This window comes from Armigeres subalbatus, chromosome 2, assembly GCF_024139115.2.
Source record: "Armigeres subalbatus isolate Guangzhou_Male chromosome 2, GZ_Asu_2, whole genome shotgun sequence".
Lineage (NCBI taxonomy): Eukaryota > Metazoa > Arthropoda > Insecta > Diptera > Culicidae > Armigeres > Armigeres subalbatus.
In genome coordinates this window covers 319,748,228-319,772,922 of record NC_085140.1, presented here as the reverse complement: position 1 = coordinate 319,772,922, position 24,695 = coordinate 319,748,228, and the positions used below count along the sequence as shown (strand labels likewise).

Genomic DNA, 24,695 nt, shown 5'->3' with positions numbered 1-24,695 from the left:
TGGAAATTCGAATGAATTTCCGATGGAAATTCGAATGAATTTCCGATGGAAATTCGAATGAATTTCCGATGGAAATTCGAATGAATTTCCGATGGAAATTCGAATGAATTTCCGATGGAAATTCGAATGAATTTCCGATGGAAATTCAAATGAATTTCCGATGGAAATTCGAATGAATTTCCTATGGAAATTCGAATGAATTTCCGATGGAAATTCGAATGAATTTCCGATGGAAATTCGAATGAATTTCCGATGGAAATTCGAATGAATTTCCGATGGAAATTCGAATGAATTTCCGATGGAAATTCGAATGAATTTCCGATGGAAATTCGAATGAATTTCCAATGGAAATTCGAATGAATTTCCAATGGAAATTCAAACAAATTTCCAATGGAAATTCAAACAAATTTCCAATGGAAATTCAAACAAATTTCCAATGGAATGAATTTCCAATGGAAATTCGAATGAATTTCCGATGGAAATTCGAATGAATTTCCGATGGAAATTCGAATGAATTTCCGATGGAAATTCGAATGAATTTCCGATGGAAATTCGAATGAATTTCGATGGAAATTCGAATGAATTTCCGATGGAAATTCGAATGAATTTCCGATGGAAATTCGAATGAATTTCCGATGGAAATTCGAATGAATTTCCGATGGAAATTCGAATGAATTTCCGATGGAAATTCGAATGAATTTCCGATGGAAATTCGAATGAATTTCCGATGGAAATTCGAATGAATTTCCGATGGAAATTCGAATGAATTTCCGATGGAAATTCGAATGAATTTCCGATGGAAATTCGAATGAATTTCCGATGGAAATTCGAATGAATTTCCGATGGAAATTCGAATGAATTTCCGATGGAAATTCGAATGAATTTCCGATGGAAATTCGAATGAATTTCCGATGAAAATTCGAATGAATTTTCGATAGAAATTCGGATGAATTTCCAATGGAAATGCAAAAGATTTTCCAATGGAAATTCGAATGAATTTCTGATGGAAATTGGAATGAATTTCCGATGGAAATTCGAATGAATTTCCGATGAAAATTCGAATGAATTTCCGATGGAAATTAGAATGAATTTTCGATGGAAATTCGAATGAATTTCCGATGGAAATTCGAATGAATTTCCGATGGAAATTCGAATGAATTTCCGATGGAAATTCGAATGAATTTCCGATGGAAATTCGAATGAATTTCCGATGAAAATTCGAATGAATTTCCGATGGAAATTCGAATGAATTTCCGATGGAAATTCGAATGAATTTCCGATGAAAATTTGAATGAATTTCCGATAGAAATTTGAATGAATTTCCGATAGAAATTTGAATGAATTTCTGATAGAAATTTGAATGAATTTCCGATAGAAATTTGAATGCATTTCCGATGGAAATTCGAATGAATTTCCGATGGAAATTCGAATAAATTTCCGATGGAAATTCGAATGAATTTCCGATGGAAATTCGAATTAATTTCCGATGGAAATTCGAATTAATTTCCGATGGAAATTCGAATGAATTTCCGATGGAAATTAGAATGAATTTCCGATGGGAATTCGAATGAATTTGCGATGGAAATTCGAATCAATTTCTGATAGAAATTCAAATGAATTTCAAATGGAAATTCGATTGAATTTCCGATGGAAATTCGAATGAATTTCCGATGGAAATTCGAATGAATTTCCGATGGAAATTCGAATGAAAATTTTAATGAATTGCAAATGTAAATTCGAATGAATTTCTGATGATAATTAGAACGAATTTTCGGTGGAAATTCGAATGAATTTCCGATGGAAATTCGAATGAATTTCCTATGGAAATTCGTATGACTTTTCGTTGAAAATGGGAAAGAGTTTCCGACGGATGCTAGGCAAAATGGATTTAGTTTCCAATTCATTAGTTCATCCGAGGTTATTTGAGACAATTCTCCGAGATCCAATTGCCCGAATTCTTCAAAAAAAAAATAACAAATCATCGACACTAACATTCTCCTGCAAATAAAATTTCCCCAAAATTACTTTTCAACGAAAATGATATTTTCCAGAAAAATACGCTTCCCCGAAAATGACATTTCACCGATAATGACACATCCCTGGAGGGTATTAGGCCTAAACCTATTTTGGCATGACAATTTGGCACAAGTTCATTTGTTGGCATAAAGACCATTTGGCATAATGGTAATTCGGCATAATGGCCATTTGGCATAATTGTAAAAAGCGTCAAAGGTGATGGTCATTTGGCATAACGAACGTTAAGCCTTTTTATTTTTGTATTAACTCAAATAGTTATTTGATTGAGTGGTGCTAGAATATAGCCGCAAAGGTGAAAATAACTCCAGTCGGTTATAATTTTTAAAGGCATAATCCTTCTTTATATAGCATCCATTAGCTGGGTACAAAACAATGATAATTGTTATCCCTCCATCGGAATTATGGTTTTCCCTGTGAAAAGCTATGATTGACGTGTTTCGAATGATGGATGTAATTTCAATTCCATCTTAAGTGGTAGACATTTGCTCGGAATAAGGCAACGATGGATGCGATTCCTTCTCTAAAAATAGATGGAATAAGCCGAAGCTGGGATTGATCCATTCTTCAAAAATATACGTTTGCCCGGAATAATGCAACGGTGGATGGTGGATTCGATCCCTTCTTGAAAAGTAGGTGTTTACTCGGTATCAGGCAACGGTAATTGAGATTTCTTCTTTGGGAGTAAGCGTTTACCTTGAATACTTAAGTTAAAGATGGAAGTAATCCCTTACTCGGAAGAAGGTCTGCCGTTTCATTTATCCGTTTTTCCGAAAAAGGCCTACCATCACTCTATTACAAGATTAAAAGTAATAGTCTATTCTTCCACTATTCACTAGTGGAAGTAAATGGAAGAATAATAGTCTTTTAACCTTGTAGCATTTCCCCTAAGACGATCTAAAATAATTAATCATTAATTAATCACTCTATTACACTTTATGTCTATATTTAGATGAAAAAAAAAATACATCAAATAACCCTTTCTTTTTTAAGGCTGCAAATTACGTCATAAAGCGTTAAGTCAAATAACTTTAAAATTGATTATCAAGAACCTCCTTCCCCTGAAAATGGCATTTCCTCGAAAATGACATTTTCCCGAAAATAACATTCCAGATAAAACAACTTTTCTCAAAACAAAATACCATTTAGATTATAGTCAGAATTTATTAACCGGAGTCAATGTAACGGATGAAAGTGATGCTACTCTCATACAATATTCTTGGTTTGTAACCACCTTCGAATTTGTGCGAAATGCTAACAAAACAAATTTTGGCATTATTTTGTTTATGTATTTATTCAGTTAAAGCTTTTAATTAAAAATGCGTTTACAATGAATTATATCGTTTATTTTTGGCTTCTCCATGTTTTCTTCAAGAGGCTTAATAAAATTTAAGCTGAATTGATTTAGTTTTTAAATGTAAGTTGCCTATTTGTTTTGAAATCATTCGCCTTATGAAACGCCCTCTGGGGTTTATCTTCGATCTTTGAGGATTGAAACCATTTTTAGTTCTTTATTCACAAACCGTTTTGTTTACGAATAGATATATTTTATTATAAAAAAAAACCGTTGTTTTCCATTCGTCTTTACTTATTCTACTTCAACCAGGGCAAAGCGACAGTACAGTAATTCAAATATTTATCCAACACAATTCATAACAGAGTTGCACGCCTCCTCGCTCGCTACCCGAACCGCCTGCTAATGAGATTGACATTTCGACCCGCATATTTCTAATCTCACCCAAGCTCCAACCCAATCAGCCCACGGTTAGTCACGAGTCGATCAACGGCCGTCATTCGATTCGACAATCATCGCGTCAGTCAATATTGTGCCCATAATGTAGCGCTTCTCCGAAGCTTCTTCAACCGAGTCAATGGTAGTTATTTAGCCTCTCAAACCCACCGATTGGGAATGGAAGGTGATTTATTATCCGGGAACGGTGACCGCCTGCCCACGAGGTACGCGGAGGAAGATTCATCTAAAACACGGATCACCACTCTCCGGAGATTTTCAAAAATTCTTCGAATGGTCGGATTACGCGAACGAACGCCTATTTGAACCGCTACCGCATTACAACAGAAAATTAATTTAAGAAGCGATAATCGATCATCACCCCCGTGTGCAGCTTTAAATGACGATGATGCACAGTGGCCGAAAATTGTAAAATATCGCAGGAAGTGAAAAACTTTTATGGAACTACGAAAAGTTTTAAGCTATGCTTAATCTAATAGACATAAAGAAGTCATTCTAAAAAAACTATCCGTGTTATGTGCAGCATTTCGTCAAAGACTCTTCACTGCACATCCCGAACAAAACGATTAAGGCGATAGTTCATTAATGCAAAACAGATGTCCACCGGTGTGGTGGCTACTGAATCAACAGATGATAAACGAAACACTATGGGTGATATTGCTGTCGCTTCTGAGGTTGCTGCTGCCGCTGTTACCGCCGCTGCCGCTGCGCGACGACTTGACCTGTGACTGCGGCGGTGATGCCAAAGATGGTGGGTGATAAAATTTAATGACTTTATTCGATAACCAATCGAAAGGTGACAGGAGACGTCAGCAGCGCGACTTCATCGTGCCTGAGGAGGGTCCGGGTGCGCACGCTTTTGGCGGTTCTGTTCATTGAAGAGGATCGACAACAACGACGAAGCTGGTGACGGCTCATTGTGGTGACAAATTATGGATTTGTCTCGGCCGTTTATTGATTTTCGGTGTAGCTTTCAGAAGCAAACATGGCCATTGTGGATGATGGCTTAATAGGATGATTAGCTGAAAATTATGCAGATCGGATTGGCTATAATCGATTTATGGTTGTTTTGACTGCATAACAAATTTGATTCGCTGAAGACACGAACGGTAGCCTCGACAGAACTTGATAAACATGACAATGAATTCACTTTTTATATTCAAACTATTTCGAGTCTTTATCATCGTTTGATGGCCGAAATTGCATTTATTGTACTTCCTGAGGACACCTTTCTTGCTTTAGGATTGAATATTTTCTACAGTTCATAATGAAAAGACACCATTACGAAGCTTGAAACATGATTAAATTATTCAAATAAGTATGTGGTTCCGGGCTGGGTGAGGAAAAGAAAATGAAGACACATATTTTCTTAAACAACCGATGAATTTGAATCTTAAGTGTATTGTAACTTTTTTCACGAGAATAATAACATCCTCCATGACATAAAGCTCTCTTAAAAAGCTTCAGAATTCGTCTTTACAGAGGCTTGAAAGCATCTTTCCAAGAGGCTGAGAAGCATCCTTTCTAAAGGCTGAAATATGTCTTTTCAAGATGCTCACAAGCCTCGTTCCAAGAGGCTCAGAAGTCTTCCTTCAAGAGGTTCGGAATTCTTCTTTTACGAGGCTAGAAAGCCTCCTTTCAAGAGGCTGGTAAGCGTCCTTTTAAGCAGCTGAAAAAGGCAATCGAATAAAATTCATTCAGTGAGTGCAACTAATAGCCCGCGTGTATTTGGCGTGCACCATTTTGTCAGATCGAAGTGACATTTTGAAAACTCAAATATCCATCTATCAGTTGCACTCACTGAATAAATTTTATTTGATTGTTAAAAATTGTGAAAAATAAAAGAGCAGATTTTTTGCCAACTGTGTAGGACATCTCTGCTTTCCAGACGCCTGGAAGCCTTTTTCAACAGGCTCGGAGCCCCGTTTAAGAGTTTTTGAATCCTGCTGTCATGAAACTCGGAAGTCCCATTTCAAAAGGCTAAGAAGCCTTATTTCAAAAGACTCGGAAGAATCATTTCATAAGGCTCAGAAGCGTCATCTTAAGAGGTTCAGAAGCGTCCCTCTGAGCGGCTTGGAATTCATTTTTCAAGAGGCTGAGAATTGCCCTTTCATGAAGCTGAAAAGTGTCGTTTCAAGACGCTCGGAAGCCTCCTTTCAAGAGGCTCGGAAGCCTCCTTTCAAGAGGCTCGGAAGCCTCCTTTCAAGAGGCTCGGAAGCCTCCTTTCAAGAGGCTCGGAAGCCTCATTTCAAGAGGCTCGGAAGCCTCCTTTCAAGAGAGCTCAGAAGCCTCCTTTCAAGAGGCTCAGAAGCCTCCTTTCAAGAGGCTCAGAGCCTCCTTTCAAGAGGCTCAGAAGCCTCCTTTCAAGAGGCTCAGAAGCCTTCTTTCAAGAGGCTCAGAAGCCTCCTTTCAAGAGGCTCAGAAGCTTTCTTTCAAGATGCTCAGAAACCTGCTTTCAAGAGGCTCAGAGCCTCCTTTCAAGAGGCTCAGAAGCCTCCTTTCAAGAGGCTCAGAAGCCTCCTTTCAAGAGGCTCAGAAGCCTCCTTTCAAGAGCTCAGAAGCCTCCTTTCAAGAGGCTCAGAAGCCTCCTTTCAAGAGGCTCAGAAGCCTCCTTTCAAGAGCTCAGAAGCCTCCTTTCAAGAGGCTCGGAAGCCTCCTTTCAAGAGGCTCGGAAGCCTCCTTTCAAGAGGCTCGGAAGCCTCCTTTCAAGAGGCTCGGAAGCCTCCTTTCAAGAGGCTCGAAAGCCTCCTTCGTAAAGCGTCAAGTTCTCCATTGGTCCACTGAGCGTTTTGTGAATGTCCTGTCCGTTGTCTCATGCTAGATGTTAAGAGTTCAGACGGTGCGACCCCTGGTCGAAGCCGGTCATTCTGTCTTTTCCTTTTCTTTGATAAAAAGCGTCCTTTCAAATAGCTGGAAAGCGTCGTTTAAGACGCACGGAAGCCTTTTTTTAACAGGCTCGGATGCCGTTTTTCAAGAGGCTCATTTCAAGAGGTTTTGAAGCCTTCTTTCCAGAGCCTTATTTCAAGAGACTCGGAAGCCTTAGTTCAAGAGGCTTTCAAGACGCTAAGAAGTGTCTTTCCAAGAAGCTGAGAAGCGTCGTCCTCTCAAGAGGCTGAAAAACGATCTTTCAAAATACTCATCGATTTGAGCATCAAGCATCCCTTCCGATTCAACCAATTGATTCATTTTATTGAGCTACTCAATTCAATCTTAAAATTCTCAACATTATCCTGACTTATTATGAAAATTTTGATTTACTTTCTTTTAGCGTCTGTTGTCGATAATTGAATTAAACTCACCGCCAATTTGAGTACATTTATCACATCGCAACTCTACCAACCTAACAAGCCATTCCGAACGTACCTGCAGAGAAAAAAGAGAAACGAAATAAATTAACAATTTGGTTAGATTTGACTAATGAAATTTATACAATGTAATGGGCAGTTGGCGAGATCGTGCCCAAGTTCGAGTAAGGTTTCGTAAACTCAGGAACACCGCCATTGAAACTGTATATATTGAATTGGCCATTAACTTCGCGCGTAAAATCAAATGCTCTCGCTTAAAAACAATTATCAATCACACTGGCTGCTTTCTTTTAATTGTCCGGTGGTAATCCGATTAGCCTTTCGCCTTTTGCTTTCGTCATTTACGGCCGGCTGTCTGCGCTTTTGGCCGGATTCGCGCTGCCGTTTGTATCTGTAACGGCAGAAACAGCTGCTCCGGGTTGAGTAATAACAATTTTAGCTTCCCGAGCGGGGTTAATGAAAGCGAATTTTAACTGACCAGCAACGACAGCAACAGCAGCACCACCGCTAAGGGTACCGAACTCCCGACTGTTGGACGTTGAGAATAGAAAGATTAACGATCAATTAAAATCTCATATATGCGGATCTTGGTGTAATTAAGCCCTCACATTGATGTTGTTTTGTTCGTATAGTCATTGTAGGCTTGCAGCCGTCGAGGAAAGCTTTTCACTTTCGTTCTTCCATGACCAGTGCTAGTGCACTATGAGAAATATGAATACTAATGTTTATGGTTTATGCATGTTCACAGATCACAATAAAATAAAATGATTCTGCTATTGTTATACAAATTCAATATTTTGAGTATTCCCCAAATGTATTACCAAGAAATAAGGGTTAATCTGCAAATTGTACATAGCGCATGCAAGCTTGTACGTTTTAGACATTAGCAAAATACCGAAGAAAAGAGAAATTCGCAACTTTTAACCATCAAGAACTCCATAGTGCATCGCTAAAGCATTTAGTGTGCCATCGGCAGCGTGAATGAAACTGACTTAATTTTTCACGCGCTCCGCAACTCCACCGGAGTTGAGGCTGACTGCAAGTCCGGGCTACATAACAATTCGACGGTAATTGGGTGCAGACTAATCAATTTCAATGCTGCGGCGCGGCGCAAAGCATGTAAGTAGCCAGATTGGTCAACACTCAGCAAACAACAGCCGACGCGACGCTCCAGTATCGAAAGGAAAAGTTGCACGTTTTTGTTTTCGGTAAGTCTGCGGCGCGGCAAGAAGGTGTGTGTGGCAACAGGCCGGCGATCCCGCCAAGCAACAGAGCCAGCTTGCGCCAATCGTATGCTAATTAGTTTGAAGCAAAGAGGTAGGGGAACTAGGTTTAAAATGCGCCAGTCAGCTAATACGAGCCATTGCATTTTCTGGGTTAATAGGCTAAATTAAGTTACAAAACCGATGGCAGCTGGCGCCTAAACATGTTTTTAGATCAACAAACTAAAAATAATAGTCAAGACATTCATAATGAAATTTTTAAAAATAAATTTGTTTTTTTCCGCTTTTTGATAAAATTTAAGCTTCCGTTCCCTTAAGGATTTTCCACTAGATAAAAACATTTTTTCAATAATCTTTGCACATGTCTGGAAAAACAAATTAGTAAAGATTGTGCCAAGTTACTAAAAAGTTAACTTTACTACATTTTTCATAGAAAAACTCACATTTTATTAAAATCTCTGCATGCAGGATAAAACGCGCCCATCTAATGTGCTTGACTATGGATGTCATAGTTTGAAAAGGGCGTGTGCCGATAATAATTTATTTTTAAAATATTATCAATTAAAAAGTAAAAAAGTAAAAATTGAAAAGTGATAAAATAAAAGTGAAAAGTGATGAGTGAGAAGTTATGAGTGATGAGAAGTGAGAAGTAAGAAACAACAAGTGAGAAGTAGGAATTCAGAATTCGACTAAAAAGCCCTAAATAGTTTTATAATCAATCGTGAATTGTAAGCTGGATTTGGGATATGAGAACTGATGAGTGAGGTGGGAGAAGCAAGAAAAAAGAATGAGAATTAAGAAGTGAGAAGCGAAAGGCAAGCAGTAAAAAGTGCGAAATAAGATGTAATCAGTGAAAAGCGAGAAGAAAGTAGTAGAAGGGAGAAGTAGTAAGCGAGATACTTTGTGTGAGAAATGAGTAAAAAGCATGAAGAGGAATATGACAGTTGATAAATGGGATGTGAGAAGTGAGAAGCGAGACGTGAGAGGTGCAAGGTACAAGGAGTGAAATTGAAGAATAGATAAAAAAAAGCAAGAATAGATGCGAAGGGAGAGAAGTAAATAGTGTGGAGACAACTCAGAATAGAGTTTTTTCAGCATAGATTTTTGGGCATCCAATAAATTCTTTTGGATGTGTAGATGTAGAATATTATAAGTCAACGGCAGAGGTTCTCGGTCATCCAAGAAATCCATGGAGTTAGCTCCTCAGATCTACAAGCGTAACTAAAGATCAATCGGACTGTTTTAAATGTGGTACATGCCCTTTTGGATGTGAAGAATAGAACAAGTCAACGGCAGAGGTTTTCGGTCACCCAAGAAATCCCTGGAGTTAGGTCCTCTGATCTACACGCGTAACAAAAGTTCAGTTGGACTGTTTAAATTATGGCACATGTCCTTTTGGATGGTTAGAATAGAATGAGCCATCGTAAGAGATTCTGGGTAATTCAAGAAACCCCTGGAGTTAGGCCTTAAGATCTACACCCGTCACTTTAAGATTTATCGGACCATTTTAAATCTAGTACTGCAAAACATCTTTTTGCGCCCAAAACGGGGGAGCGTAAATTGAATCAGAGCGTAAAAAGGGGAACCGTTATTTCGAATTTAGGGCGTAAAAAGAGAGAGCGTTATTTGTAATTTTGAGCGTAAAAGGAGGGAGCGCTATTTGGAATTTGGAGCGTAAAAAAAGTTTGCAATCTGTAAGGTAAGCAAAGTTTGATATTTAACACACTTTTAGTCTTAAGATGTGTCTTTTACCTATTTCGGTATTAGGGTCGTCGAAATTGTTTTCGTTATCATGGTCGTCCCATTGTTTGAGTGCTGAGGCCTTAAGATGTTCTTGGTACGACAAGAAATCAAGAAGTCATAAGTGGTAAACATCCTTGATGACGCATAGTAAGACGTTCATTATTATTTTCAAGGCTTTAAAGTTTTTCGAGAACCTCCTGGAGCTTGGACCTTTGTTTTGTGATACATTGGATAGAATGCAACCATTGTATATGTTCATGGTCATCCAAGAAAAGTCTGGAAAAGGCCTTAAGATCTACAAGCGTAACCAGAGATATTTCGTCTTGTGTAGAAAGTGGTACAACCCCTTTGTGGTACATAGAATGGAATGCGTCCATTGCATAGGTTCATGGTCATCCAAGAAAACCCTGGAATAGGTCTTAAGAGCTACACGCGTAACCAGAGCTCTTTCGGCTTGTTTCAAAAGTGGTACAACTCCTTTATGGTACATAGAATAGAATGCGTCCATTGCATAGATTCGCGGTGATCCAAGAAAACTCTGGAATAGGCCTTAAGATCTACAGGGTAACCAGAGACCTTTCGTCTTGTGTAGAAAGTGGTACAACCCCTTTGTGGTACATAGAATGGAATGCGTCCATTGCATAGGTTCATAGTCATCCAAGAAAACCCTGGAATAGGCCTTAAGAGCTACACGCGTAACCAGAGCTCTTTCGGCTTGTTTCAAAAGTGGTACAACCCCTTTGTGGTACATAGAATAGAATGCGTCCATTGCATAGGTTCACGGTGATCCAAGAAAACTCTGGAATAGGCCTTAAGATCTACACGCGTAACCAGAGATCTTTCGGCTTGTTTCAAAAGTGGTACAACCCCTTAGTGGTATATAGAATAGAATGCGTCCATTGCATAGATTCACGGTGATCCAATGAAACTCTGAAAAGGACTTAAGTTCTACACGTGTAACCAGAAATCTTTCGTCTTGTGTAGAAAGTGGTACAACCCCTTTGTGGTACATAGAATGGAATGCGTCCATTGCATAGGTTCATGGTCATCCAAGAAAACCCTGGAATAGGTCTTAAGAGCTACACGCGTAACCAGAGCTCTTTCGGCTTGTTTCAAAAGTGGTACAACTCCTTTATGGTACATAGAATAGAATGCGTCCATTGCATAGATTCGCGGTGATCCAAGAAAACTCTGGAATAGGCCTTAAGATCTACACGCGTAACCAGAGACCTTTCGTCTTGTGTAGAAAGTGGTACAACCCCTTTGTGGTACATAGAATGGAATGCGTCCATTGCATAGGTCCATAGTCATCCAAGAAAACCCTGGAATAGGACTTAAGAGCTACACGCGTAACCAGAGCTCTTTCGGCTTGTTTCAAAAGTGGTACAACCCCTTTGTGGTTCATAGAATAGAATGCGTCCATTGCATAGGTTCACGGTGATCCAAGAAAACTCTGGAATAGACCTTAAGATCTACACGCGTAACCATAGATCTTTCGGCTTGTTTCAAAAGTGGTACAACCCTTTTGTGGCACATAGAATAGAATGCGTCCATTGCATAGGTTCACGGTGATCCAAGAAAATTCTGGAATATGCCTTAAGATCTACACGCGTAACCAGAGATCTATCGACTTGTTTCAAAAGCGGTACAACCCCTTTGTGGCCCATAGAATAGAATGCGTGCATTGCATAGGTTCATGGTCATCCAAGAAAACCCTGGAGAAGGCCTTAAGATCTACACGCGTAACCAGAGCTCTTTCGGCTTGTTTCAAAATTGGTACAACCCCTTTGTGGCACATAGAATAGAATGCGTCAATTGCATAGGTCCATAGTCATCCAAGAAAACTTTGGAATACGCCTTAAGATCTACACGCGTAACCAGAGACCTTTCGACTTGTTCCAAAAGTGGTACAACCCCTTTGTGGTACAAATAATAGAATGCGTCCAATGCAAAGGTTCAAGATCATCCAAGAAAACCCTGGAATAGACCTTAAGATCTACACGCGTAACCAGAGCTCTTTCGGCTTGTTCCAAAATTGATACAACCCCTTTGAGGCACATAGAATAGAATGCGTCCATTGCATAGGTTCATAGTCACCCAAGAAAACATTGGAATAGGCCTTGAGATCTACACGCGTAACCAGAGATCTTTCGACTTGTTTCAAAAGTGGTACAACCGTTTCTGATACATAGAATAGAATGCGTCCATTGCATAGGTTCATGGTGATCCAAGAAAACTCTGGAATAGACCTTTAGATCTACACGTGTAACCAGAGCTCTTTCGGCTTGTTTTAAAATTGGTATAACCCCTTTGTGGCACATATAATAGAATGCGTCTATTGCATAGGCTCATAGTCATCCAAGAAAACTTTGGAATAGGCCTTAAGATCTACACGCGTAACCAGATATCTTTCGACTTGTTTCAAAAGTGGTACAACCTCTTTGTGGTACAAATAATAGAATGCGTCCATTGCATAGGTTCATAGTGATCCAAGAAAACTCTGGAATACGTCTTAAGATCTACACGCGTAACCAGAGCTCTTTCGGCTTGTTTTAAAAGTGGTACAGTAATATCCCGGTTTTTTCACCCCCCTGGTGAATTTTGGGGTGATAAAACAGGGTATGTGACAAAATTGGAAAAAAAATATTTTCATTTTTTTTAATTCATTCCACAAATATGAATCATTTTATGCCTTGGAAAGGCCAAATGTGTGAACGGTACCCGTTATTTGTTGTCGAAATTGCTTACAGAATATTTCCCAGGTACTCAGAAGTCGTTCGTAATAAACTACAGGCGGTGAAAGTTATTTCATGAAAATCAATGTTATTTTTGGTATTATTTACGAAAATAAAAAGAATGACAAATTTTTTTGGGGTGACAAAATCGGGTCGAAAACGTGACAAAATCGGGACGTGATAAAATCGGGTCGAAAACGTGATAAAATCGGGGGTAGACAAAATCGGGGGTAGCCAAATTTGGGGAGTGACAAAATCGGGTCAACACTGTACAACCCCTTTGTGGCACATAGAACAGAATACGTCCATTGCATAGGTTCATAGTCTCCCATAAAAACTCTGGAATAGACTTTAAGATCTACACGCGTAACCAGAGATCTTCCGACTTGTTCAACAGTGGTACAACTCCTTTGTGGTACATGTGGAACCTCCTGGAGCTTGAACCTTTGTTTTGTGATACATTGGATAGAATGCAACCATTGCATATGTTCATGGTCATCCAAGAAAACTCTGGAAAAGGCCTTAAGATCTACACGCGTAACCAGAGATCTTTAGGCTTGTTTCAAAAGTGGTACAACCCCTTTGTGGTACATAGAATAGAATGCGTCCATTGCATAGGTTCACGGTGATCCAAGGAAACTCTGAAAAGGACTTAAGATCTACACGCGTAACCAGAGATCTTTCGTCTTGTGTAGAAAGTGGTACAACCCCTTTGTGGTACATAGAATGGAATGCGTCCATTGCATAGGTTCATGGTCATCCAAGAAAACCCTGGAATAGGCCTTAAGAGCTACACGCGTAACCAGATCTCTTTCGGCTTGTTTCAAAAGTGGTACAACTCCTTTATGGTACATAGAATAGAATGCGTCCATTGCATAGATTCATGGTCATCCAAGAAAATTCGGGAATGTGTCTTTAGATCTACATGCGTAACCAGAGATCTTTCGGATTGCTCAACAAGTGGTACAAGCCCTTTGTGGTAGGGGCCCTCCTTAGCCGTGCGGTAAGACGCGCGGCTACAAAGTAAGACCATGCTGAGGGTGGCTGGGTTCGATTCCCGGTGCTGGTCTACGCAGTTTTCGGATTGGAAATTGTCTCGACTTCCCTGGGCATAAAAGTATCATCTGTTAGCCTCATTGATATATGAATGCAAAAATGGTAACTTGGCTTAGAAACGTCGCAGTTAATAACTGTGGAAGTCCTGTCTCGTCAGAGGGCCGTCGTGTCAGGGCAGTTTAGCGTCCCACCTAACTCCAGGACTTGGGCTTGTGCGCTTTGAGCGGCACACGGTCGCTTTGGCGGAGCCTACTTGCGGATTCATGCAGCTTTTTATAGAGGTTTAACAGGGCCCACTGTCAAACCCCACCACATCCTAGGCAGGCGCCACAACTCGCAGATGGCCTGGGGAGAGATAACATGGGGAGGGCCTTTTAGATTAACACGCGTAATCAGAGATCTTTTGGCTTGTTTAAAAAATGGTAAATGCTCTTTGTGGTATACAGAATAAAAAGCGTCCATTGCATAGATTGATGGTCATCCAAGAAAACCCTGGAAAAGGCCTGCACGCTTAACTAGAGATTTTTTGGCCTGTTTGAAAAGTTGAACATGCCCTTTATGGTACGTAGAATAGAATGCGTTATTTCAAATTTCCATGGTCATCCAGGAAAACCCGGCAGTAAGACGTTAGGATCTACATGCTTAACCAGAGATATATCAACCTGTTTTAAATGTGGTACTTTTCCTTTGTGGTTCATAGAATAAAATGCGTTCATGGCATATGCTAATGGCCATCCTTGAAATTTATGGAGTAAGGCTTCTAGGCTTACACGAATATCTATAATAACACGGTACATGATCTAATATAGCGCCGTTTTTTCTTTACGTTTTTATCGTGAAGTTATTTCGTTCCAATTTATTCACATTTTGCATTTCCAAGAAATAAACAGTTTCGTACGTGATATGAATGAAGTTAGTATACTACCTGGAACGCATGACAACAAGAACTACTTGGAATGCGAATATATCAAAATGAGGTTGCACACCTTGTCAATAACTGCCTAGAGCTAATGACAACAACTTGAACTATTTGGAAGGCAAACATATACCAACAGCCTCCCGTTCGGGGTTAATCTGCAAATCATAACTGTATCGAGTTCATACATAGTTCCATGGAAACAACTTAAGCTACTTGGAATGCATACATTCACTCAGATGAGGTTGCACAGCTTGTTATTTTTTCGATAAATGGCTTTATCACGGAGGTTAATCAGCAGGCCCTAACTCTCCGAAATCCGTAGATTACTTCGAACCCATGACAATAACATGCACCACATGGAATGCGAACATATACAGTATTTACCCGATTTTGTCATTCTCCGACTTTGTCTACCCTGATTTTGTGGACCCCGATTTTACCACGTTTTCGACCCGATTTTATCACCACAAAAGTTTTTAATTTTTTTGTCGTTTGTATTGTTATCTACCTACCTGCTACCTGGCATCAATGACAACAACAAAAACTACTTGGAGTACGAACATATACTGAAAAGGGGTCAAACAACTTGTTTATTCTCCAATAGCTGCCTCCATTACGGAGGTTGATCTACAGACCTTGACTCTATGGAGTACGTAGACTACCTGGAGCCCACGACAACACCAAGAACTACTTGGAATACAAACATATACCAATAAGGGGTCACATAACTTGTTTATTTTTCAATAACTGCCTCCATTACGGAGGTTGATCCACAGGCCTTAACTCTATGGAGTTCGTAGACTACCTGGCACCAATGACAACAACAAAAACTACTTGGAGTACAAACATATACCAAAAAGGGGTCAAACAACTTGTTTATTCTCCAACAGCTGCCTCCATTACGGAGGTTGATCTACAGACCTTGACTCTATGGAGTTCGTAGACTACCTGGAGCCCACGACCACAACAAAAATTACTTGGAATACAATTATATACCAAGAAGGGGTCACACAACTTGTTCATTCTCCAATAGCTGCCTCCATTTCGGAGGTTGATCTACAAACCTTGACTCTATGGAGTTCGTACACTACCTGGAGCCCACGACCACAACAAGTACTACTCGGAATACAAACATATACCAAGAAGGGGTCACACAACTTGTTTATTCTCCAATAGCTGCCTCCATTACGGAGGTTGATCTATAGACCTTAACTCTATGGAGTTCGTAGACACCTGGAGCCCACGACAACGACAAGAACTACTTGAAATACAAACATATACCAAGAAGGGTTCACACAACTTGTTTATTTTCTCAATAACTGCCTCCATTACGTAGGTTGATCCCCAGGCCTTAAATCTATGGATTTCGTAGACTACCTGGCATCAGTGACAACATCAAGAACTACTCGAAATACAAACATATACCTAGAAGGGGCCACACAACTTGTTTATTCTCCAATAGCTGCCTCCATTGCGGAGGTTGATCAACATACCTTGATTCCATGGAGCTTGTAGACTACCTGGAGCCCACGACAACAACAAGAACTACTTGAAATACAAACATATACTAACTAGGGGTCTCACAACTTGTTTATTTTTCAATAACTGCCTCCATTACGAAGATTGATCCACTGGCCTTGACTCTATGGAGTTCGTCGACTACCTGGCACTAATGACAACAACAAGAACTACTTGGAATACAAACATATACCTAGAAGGGGTCACACAACTTGTTTATTCTCCAATAGCTGCCTCCATTGCGGAGGTTGATCAACATACCTTGACTCATGGAGCTTGTAGACTACCTGGAGCCCACGACAACAACAAGAGCTACTTGGAATACTAACATATACTATGGAGGTGTCACACAACTTGTTTATTTTTCAATAACTGCCTCCATTATGTAGGTTGATCCATAGGCCTTGAATCTATGGTGTTCGTAGACTACCTGGCATCAGTGACAACATCAAGAACTACTTGGAATACAAACATATACCAAGTAGGGGTCACACAACTTGTTTATTCTTCAATATCTGCCTTTAATACGAAGGTTAATCAACAGACCTTGAATGTATGGAGTTCGTAGACTACCTACAAACCATGACAACAGGTAATACCACTTCGCATCCAAGTAATCTTTGGTTCCGCCTGTAGACCGAAAGGCCTATTCCAGGGATTTCTTGGATGATCAAGAACCTATGCTGGGTACACATTCTATTCTATGTGTCATAAAGGGCATGTACCATGTTTAAAACCGTCCGATCGATTTTTTGTTGCTTCTATAGACTTTATAGCCTTAATCCAGAGATTTCTTGGACTATCAAGAACCTATGATGTGAACACGTTCTATTCCACGTATCACAAAGGGCATATATCACATTCGAAGCAGTCCGTTAGATCGTTGATTACTCATGTAGACTGTAAGATCTCACTTCTTGGAAGTGTGATACATGTACCATGCACAGAAAATCGTGATTTGGCTCCGTAATGCACAAGGTCACATGCGCCCACCAAATAAATTTAAGGATAAACATATCTTGTATGCACACATCAACTAGTTACACGAAAATTTAGTAAAAAAAAAATAATTTACATTTCATTGCAGTGGAAACGAGAATAGGACTTTTCATAAATCGATACTTGATTCTTCTGTCAGTTCACTGCTGTTTGTTTACATTTTTAGGCTGGCGCGTTTTAGCCTCGGGGTGGCGCGTTTCAACCCGCATGGTTTGAAATTGCACGAAAATGCAGCGCTTCAAAATAAAATCGTTTTCTCGGAATATAATTGGTTTTTCGTCCAAATTTTTATTCCGTATCATAGATGATAAGTTAAATTAGTGGTTAACACATTGGAAGTACATAATTTCGACCATTATCATCGTTAAATTCGAAGATTTGCTTAGGGGGCGCATATTGAACGTCCCTCCCCTAATCGATTTCATTGTTATTACATCGATGACGACGGAGGAGAAAATATTCAAACAGAAAGTACATAAATCTCCTCGAGCGATGATGATGTTGTGGGCGTAGTGGACGATTTTACTTTCATTCAGTTTGAGATGGACTTCTGGAATCAATTGGGCATGAACGATCGTTCCACTACTATGGCCGTGATCCGAATGCAGATGAATACAACGAATGAATCGAATACATATTTCGAACTTGATCTCAATGATGAAAACCAATGTTGCATAATCATCAAAAAAGCTGAATCGGTCGAAACTTAATGATTTACTTTTTTGGATATACTTTCCGAGTCAAAATGGCAAAGAGTATTTCTCTATGTATGAAATAGTTTATTATCTCTTGGAAAAGCAAAATGCGTGAACGGTACCCGTTATTCCTTGTCGAAAAGGCTTACAAAATCATTGGTAGGCCCTCAGTAATGATTCGTAATAAACCACTGGCGGCGGTGAAGGTAATTTAATAAAACTCATTGTTGTTTTCGGTAGGCTATTTACAAGAATAAAAAGAACGAAATTTTTTTTTAATGTAACAAAATTGGGTAGAAAACGTGATAAAATCGGGGGTCAACAAAATCGGGGAGTGACAAAATTGAGTCAACACTATAATATGAAACCAAATAAGTTTCGCGTGCAAAAATGTCAATCGACTTTATTTTAAGCTGTTTAAATCAGTTTTCATTATATTCCCAGATTTAAAATTGTGTGCCTCGAATCCATTTCTATTTTCTGGATTGTACCATTTTTTTTTATTTTTTTTTTTCAACAGGCAAGATTGATTCCGGTATTCAATTATACGGATTACATCTTAGTCCGAACCGAGCCAGGGATTGTACGACAAGCCGCTTGCCTCTGAGGCATACTTACAACCGACCAAACCGGCCAACTAATAATTGCACCTGCATGCAAAACAACATACCACTTGATCGAATTTTCTACGATTAGCTTATTGGTTCAATAAACCAAAACCGCATATTCGACATATTTTAAAACAAATCCTTCGACCTTGGCTTAATATGGAAAGAGAGCGTTGAAAATCCCAGAAAAAAAACCATTCTTTTTTCTTTCACATAACTGGAATGGGTTTCATTGTACATTTTTCAAAATTTGACAAAGGAGTTGGTAATGTGCTACAGATGCAATTTTGAACAAACATTCTTGTGTATTCACTTTCTTAGAGATATGCGACAAAGCTCTGTGAAATGAAACTCTTCAATATTTCTTGAAATAACGAAAAAAAATCATCGATCAAATAAGACTTCCAGTTTTTGGGGAGAATATTAACAATACTTATACACGGAGAAATCAATATGACAATTGAACCGTTTGTTTGAGAAACTGCATATGTCCACGTACTTTGAAAAGCAATTGTGGAGTACTGCTTAGATTTTTTGCACTGAAAATGCCCCAGGGTGTTGAGTTATGCCAAACACTATTGATCTATATCAAAGAAATCGAAAAATTCGGTGCAAATTTGTTCAAAGAACATTTTTTTGTTATTTTCTCGAAATAGTGTAAAATGGGCTTAAGTAGTTTCTCAAACAAATGATTCAATTGTATTAACATATTTTTGCATTATAATGCCTTATTCGGCCAAATATCTTATTCGACCAAATGTCAAATGTTCTATTCGACCAAATGTCCCAATCGGCCATAAGACCTATTCGGTGAAATGTTATGTTCGTCCAAAAGACCATTTCGGCTAAATGACTTTCGGCCTAATGGTCTGTTCGTCCAAACAACTTTCAGCCTAGTGGCCTTCAGCCGAATGCCGGTATTCGGCCAAACGGCCCTTCTTCCTTTTTTAATCTATTTCAGACAAAGGCCATGGCTAATACTGCCCATAAATGCATCAATGGGGGTTAGATTTTTAGTAAGCAATTTCAGAATCAAAACCGAGTTTTGTTACTGTCCAGAATTGGTAAAAAACATTGGAATAACTTCTGACATTTTTATTCGTAAATATCTTAAATAACTCCATAGGAAATACCTCCATCATTTTTCCATAAAATTTAGAGAATAATTAAGAAATTCCTACAGGAACGCTTCCTTCGGATACCACAAGAAATTCCATTTCCTCGGAAATTTCTCCAGTAGTTCCTTCGGAATTTTCTCCAAAAATTATTTCCACAAACCTAGGACAAAATTTCAGGAATTTCCTTATGGATTTCCGAACGAAATTCTAACGAAGGAACCCACTGCTGCAATCAAAAGCTTCCATATTCGTCTGTTGATTTTGTTGACCGGAGAAGGGGAACCCCCTCACGAAGAACAAAACAAATACTAGAGTTCCCTCTCTACACCACGGCAGGCTACTGACTGATACTTGTGCCAGCAGCTGCAGTTCTCTTTATTCAACAACAGGTATATACAATAATCCATTGGCGTAACTACAGGGGGGCTAGGGGGGGCTATAGCCCCACCTAGGATCCAAGTAGCCCCCCCTAGAATTTTTGCTACTTCGCATAAGTATTGCACATATCTAGCTGTCTGAGCTTAACTACAGATTATGAATTTTATTCATCTTCTCTCTTTTCAAATCTGTTTTTGGTTTCAGATTTTTGAATTTCGAATAATTCAGGACCACTTTACGATTTGCAAATTCCCGCTAAAACATTTTTTTTTTTTTGCGAAAACCACAAACCCAAGGAGAAAGACAAAATCTTTCACTTTCATGTATGTATACTCTCTAGATAGGTAGCATACCGTGAGATACGTTTTTCGGAATCTGTTACGATAATAAGTTGATTCGGGGGCTATACCTCATGATAAAGGCCATATCAAAATTATACCAACATATGTTATTATGTTTTAAATTTTCTCAACAAAATTTGTTACAATATCTAAATTCATATAAAAAATAACACTACTTAAAACAAAAAGTTTTCAAATTGTGCTACAGTTTTGTTACAAAGATAACATATTCTGTTAGTAATTTATAACAGAATCAGATACATAATATATTGTTAACTGTGTAGTTGAAAATTTTTACAGGTCGTAATAGGTTTCAGGATTGTGATCATCATCAGATTTTTTCGAATTTGTCTGAACATGATTATTTTTCAAGAACATAAACTAAGCCTTTGCCAATTTGGCAATCTTTTTAAATTACATCAACGTATGATGATCTATTTGGCTTGGAGACTTCAGCATGCTTAGGTGACCGAAGAATTTCAAACAAATCCTGATTTTATCAATGAAATTTCTCAGCAAATGAGCAATATTTTAAAATTTTCAAGTTTTCTTGAAGTTTTGTGGAAAACAATTATGATCTCACGCTTTCTAAAATAGACCTGTGAGGCGCAGGGTCAAAATGCCATACAATGTTTCATATGCATGTATCCAATTCAGCCATTTCCGATTTGTCTGGTAAAGTGTTTGAGGGATTTCGTAATGTCGCTATTTCTTGAAAATTTTAAATTTTCAGTAAACAATTTAGGCTTCTTTATTTTAGACAAAGTTCTGACAAATCTCTTGGATTTTAAAGAGAGATAATTTAAATTTAAATGAGAAAGAACTTGGAATGCTGTTGGATGGATTATAAAAATCCACAGACTCATTTTGCTTTACTAAGGCTCCTATGATTTTTTCACGAAATTTCTATTTTTTATAGGCTCAGTGGTCGTGGACCATAATTCATAATGTTCAAGTCGTCAATGGATGTGTTGTATATTAATAGGTCAATGTATGTTTGATCGGCCAACTTGCCAGCAATATATTAGTTGTGTTGAGCATTGAGCGAAAACGATAACTTTATTGTTTTGAGTGAAAAACTAGAAATATTAAAAAAAAAGTTAGCCCCCCCTAGAATTTTCCATTAGTTGCAATAATGCAATGCAATAATCCATAACAAACTTCCTTAATCTATACCAAAGAGCAACTACAACTAACCAGCTCCCGCTTCTTATCCATCTTCGATCTACAGCGAAGCGTCGCACACTACCTGATATTCCAACAGATTTCAATTTCCAAATTAACTCTTGATAAAAATGTTATCTAGGGCATTTGAAAAAGCTAAGCGAGATTTCTTCAAAAACTCTTTCGGAATTTCCTCTAGTGATTTCTCCGAAAAGCTTTCGGAAATTACTTCGGGCAGTACTGATAGTTTTCGTGATCGTCATGTGAAAACGAAAACAGTTGCATTTTCATTTTTAATGAACCAAATGAAAATGTAGCGGGCTCCCGGTGTCCTGTCACATTACAAGCAGTCATGATGGAAATGTTGCTTTGATTTTAATTAGTTTTAATAGATCTGTGAAAATAACTATAACCAGTATATAAAAATATTATATTGTTCCAGAATTTCGAGTTAGAAGTAACATTATTGAAGGAGAAATAGCTTGTTTACAATAGTTTGATGCGCTTTTATATAAAGATCTGTGAAAATTTGGCGGGATTCCTTTCAATGTTTATGTTTTTTATGAAAAAAATGATAGAATAAAATGTAAATATAGCGTGACCTCTCTCAATGAAAATGAAAATCTCAGTTCTACTGTGTCGTATACGCGCACTAACCGGCCGAATAAAAACCAAAAACAAATTCCAATCGGAAGCAATACACAACCGTTCGATACTAATCTGGTCAATAGACTGACTCACTCTTGCTTGTATTAGGTTCGCTCAGCTCAACGGTCAGACCTGATTCTAACGCTTTTAGAATTTAAAAGCTCTCACGCAGTAGACCTGGCTGACTCCTGCGATGTTTTCACTTTGACACTCTTACACTGAACCAACCAGTTGTAATTTATTCAAAATAATCAAATGACTAATCGTATTCACTACATACTGCTTCGGAGATAAATACAGAAATTTCTTTGGAACCTCCTCAAGAAGAAATTCCCAAAAAAAAATCGAAATTCTTAAAAATTCCCTTACGAATTCTTTTAGGAATTTCTTTAGAATTTTTTTTCGGAGATAAGTAAAGAAAATCCTTGAGGTCTGCCTAGAAGAATTTCAGGGTGACTTACCACATTAATTCCTGGGGTTATTTTTTACGAAAGCAAAACGAAACGAACTTTTAGATAAATTCATGGAATATCTCCTGAAAAAGTACTGTAGGAAATTTTTGAAGAAATTCTCTAAGCAACTTCTAAAGTAAATTCCCATGAAGTTTTTGAGAATATCCAAAGAAGTATGATGATGGATCTACTGCAATTTCGATATTTGGTTTTCCTGTAGAAATCCAGAAATTTATATCAAGATTATAATAGGTTTTCGTTTGGAAAGTCCATTGCAAATTCTTTCGTGAATTCCTCTCATAATTCTTCAGAAAATTTCAATATTAATTCCTTAAGAAATTTTTCCTGATTTTCTCTCGAATTTTTTTAAGACTGTTCTTCCGATATTCCCCAAAAAATTTATTATGGAATTTCTGCCAAAATACATTTAGAAATTCCTCCAGGAATTTCTTCAGAAAATGCTCCAGAAATTCTTTCGGGAACTACTCCACGAATAATTTATAAATTTCCCCCAGTAGCTCCTTTTAATATTCTTCCCGGGATATTTTCGGAAAAATTCCTAAAGTAATTTCTGAAGAATTTCTATGAAGTACATCATTGAAGAATTCATAGATGAATTTCCGAATAAATTTTAGAAATTTTCTTGCCCAGCTAATAAAGACAAAAAAAAAATTTCTTGTAATCAACATTTCGAAGAAATTTAGTTTGAAAGTTCCACTCGAAACTTCCTTTACGATTTTTTTTTAGAAATTTCTTTGAGTTTTTATTCGGAGATTCCATCAGAAATATCTACGAAAATTGTTTTGCGAATATTTTCGGAAATTCCTTCAGGAGAAATCCCTCGAATTGAGTTTAACCCTTTTGTTACCGACAGGGTACCCGGGTACCTTGTTCGTTTTCAAGTGAAATTTGTTTAGGGTTCTGAACATCGCAGGAAATTGAAACTCCGTGACATCTTCAAACTCGGCAAAATTAAGGTTTGGGTGGTACGAAAATGAAAATCCAGTAAGGGGGGGCTTGGGGAGGTGCTTCTGAATATTTTTACCCCTTAACGTACCGACAGGGTACCCGGGTACCCACGTTTTGGTATGACCATAACTTCGTCAGTTTTCAACCGATTTCGACGATTCCGTTTGCTATGGATTAAGAAATTCATCCTCTATCCGTTCCATGTCACATAGGACCGATCCGGATTACCTGGTTACCGGAGTTCCGGATTTGCTAGACCATGTCTCAAAAATGGAGAAGTTGATCTTATAGAATCCAAATGATGATTTCTTGTACCCTGAGCTACCAGTTTCGCAGAAAATTCGAGGATTATGACTTCCCAACGTATTAGGACCACGTGATCATATGGACTTGGAACGGACATCCCGGAATAGGTTCCCGTGGGCCCTATAGTGGCCGCAAATTCATTCCTGGCAATATGGGTATCAAAATTCTTGAAATTGTTTCGGGAACATGTTATTCATAAAGTTGAAACCATAGGATGGATATGAACCGGAACGGTCATTCTGGAACAGGTTCTCGGAGGGCCCGTAGTGGCCAAAAACTCATTTTGAATAAACCCTAGCAATATGGGTATCAAAATTCTAGGAATTGTTCCGCAAACATAATTTCCATGCAGGGATTGTCCAAATACTCAGAGCGGTGCGAAAAATGTTCGTGCGGCACCCACCTTCGGGTGCGCGTCTCTCAAATTCTGCGAGCTGTTGAGCCGAAGGTGCTGGGGCTCTCACTGCTGCGTGCGAGTCAAAGACTGCACTACCCTTTCGGGTAGCACGGGTAGTGCACATTGTGCATTTGGAATTCATCAACCAAATTGAGATGATATTAAATGCCCGCCAAGAAATGAACGACAAATGTTTTTGATTGTGTTTTGTTTGCTTGCTTTACAACATTAAAAAGTTATGTATTTGCAAATAATTGAAACTCATTTATGCAGTTTCTTCTTAGAAAATAATCTAAAAAAGACTGCAATTAAAAATCCATCCATCCACCGTCTGGTC

The 24,695-nt window shown here is 38.5% G+C and overlaps 1 protein-coding gene across 1 annotated transcript in view; it reads right to left on the bottom strand.

Annotated features, from left to right (window-relative positions):
* Window positions 1-7,430: 7,430 nt before the first annotated feature.
* LOC134209893 (uncharacterized) overlaps window positions 7,431-24,695 on the bottom strand; it is a 62,320-nt gene continuing 45,055 nt past the window's right edge. Inside the window, exon 2 of the mRNA XM_062685914.1 lies at window positions 7,431-7,617. Within this exon, the coding sequence (XP_062541898.1) occupies window positions 7,431-7,617 (187 nt within the window). The remainder of the gene's footprint in view (window positions 7,618-24,695) is intronic.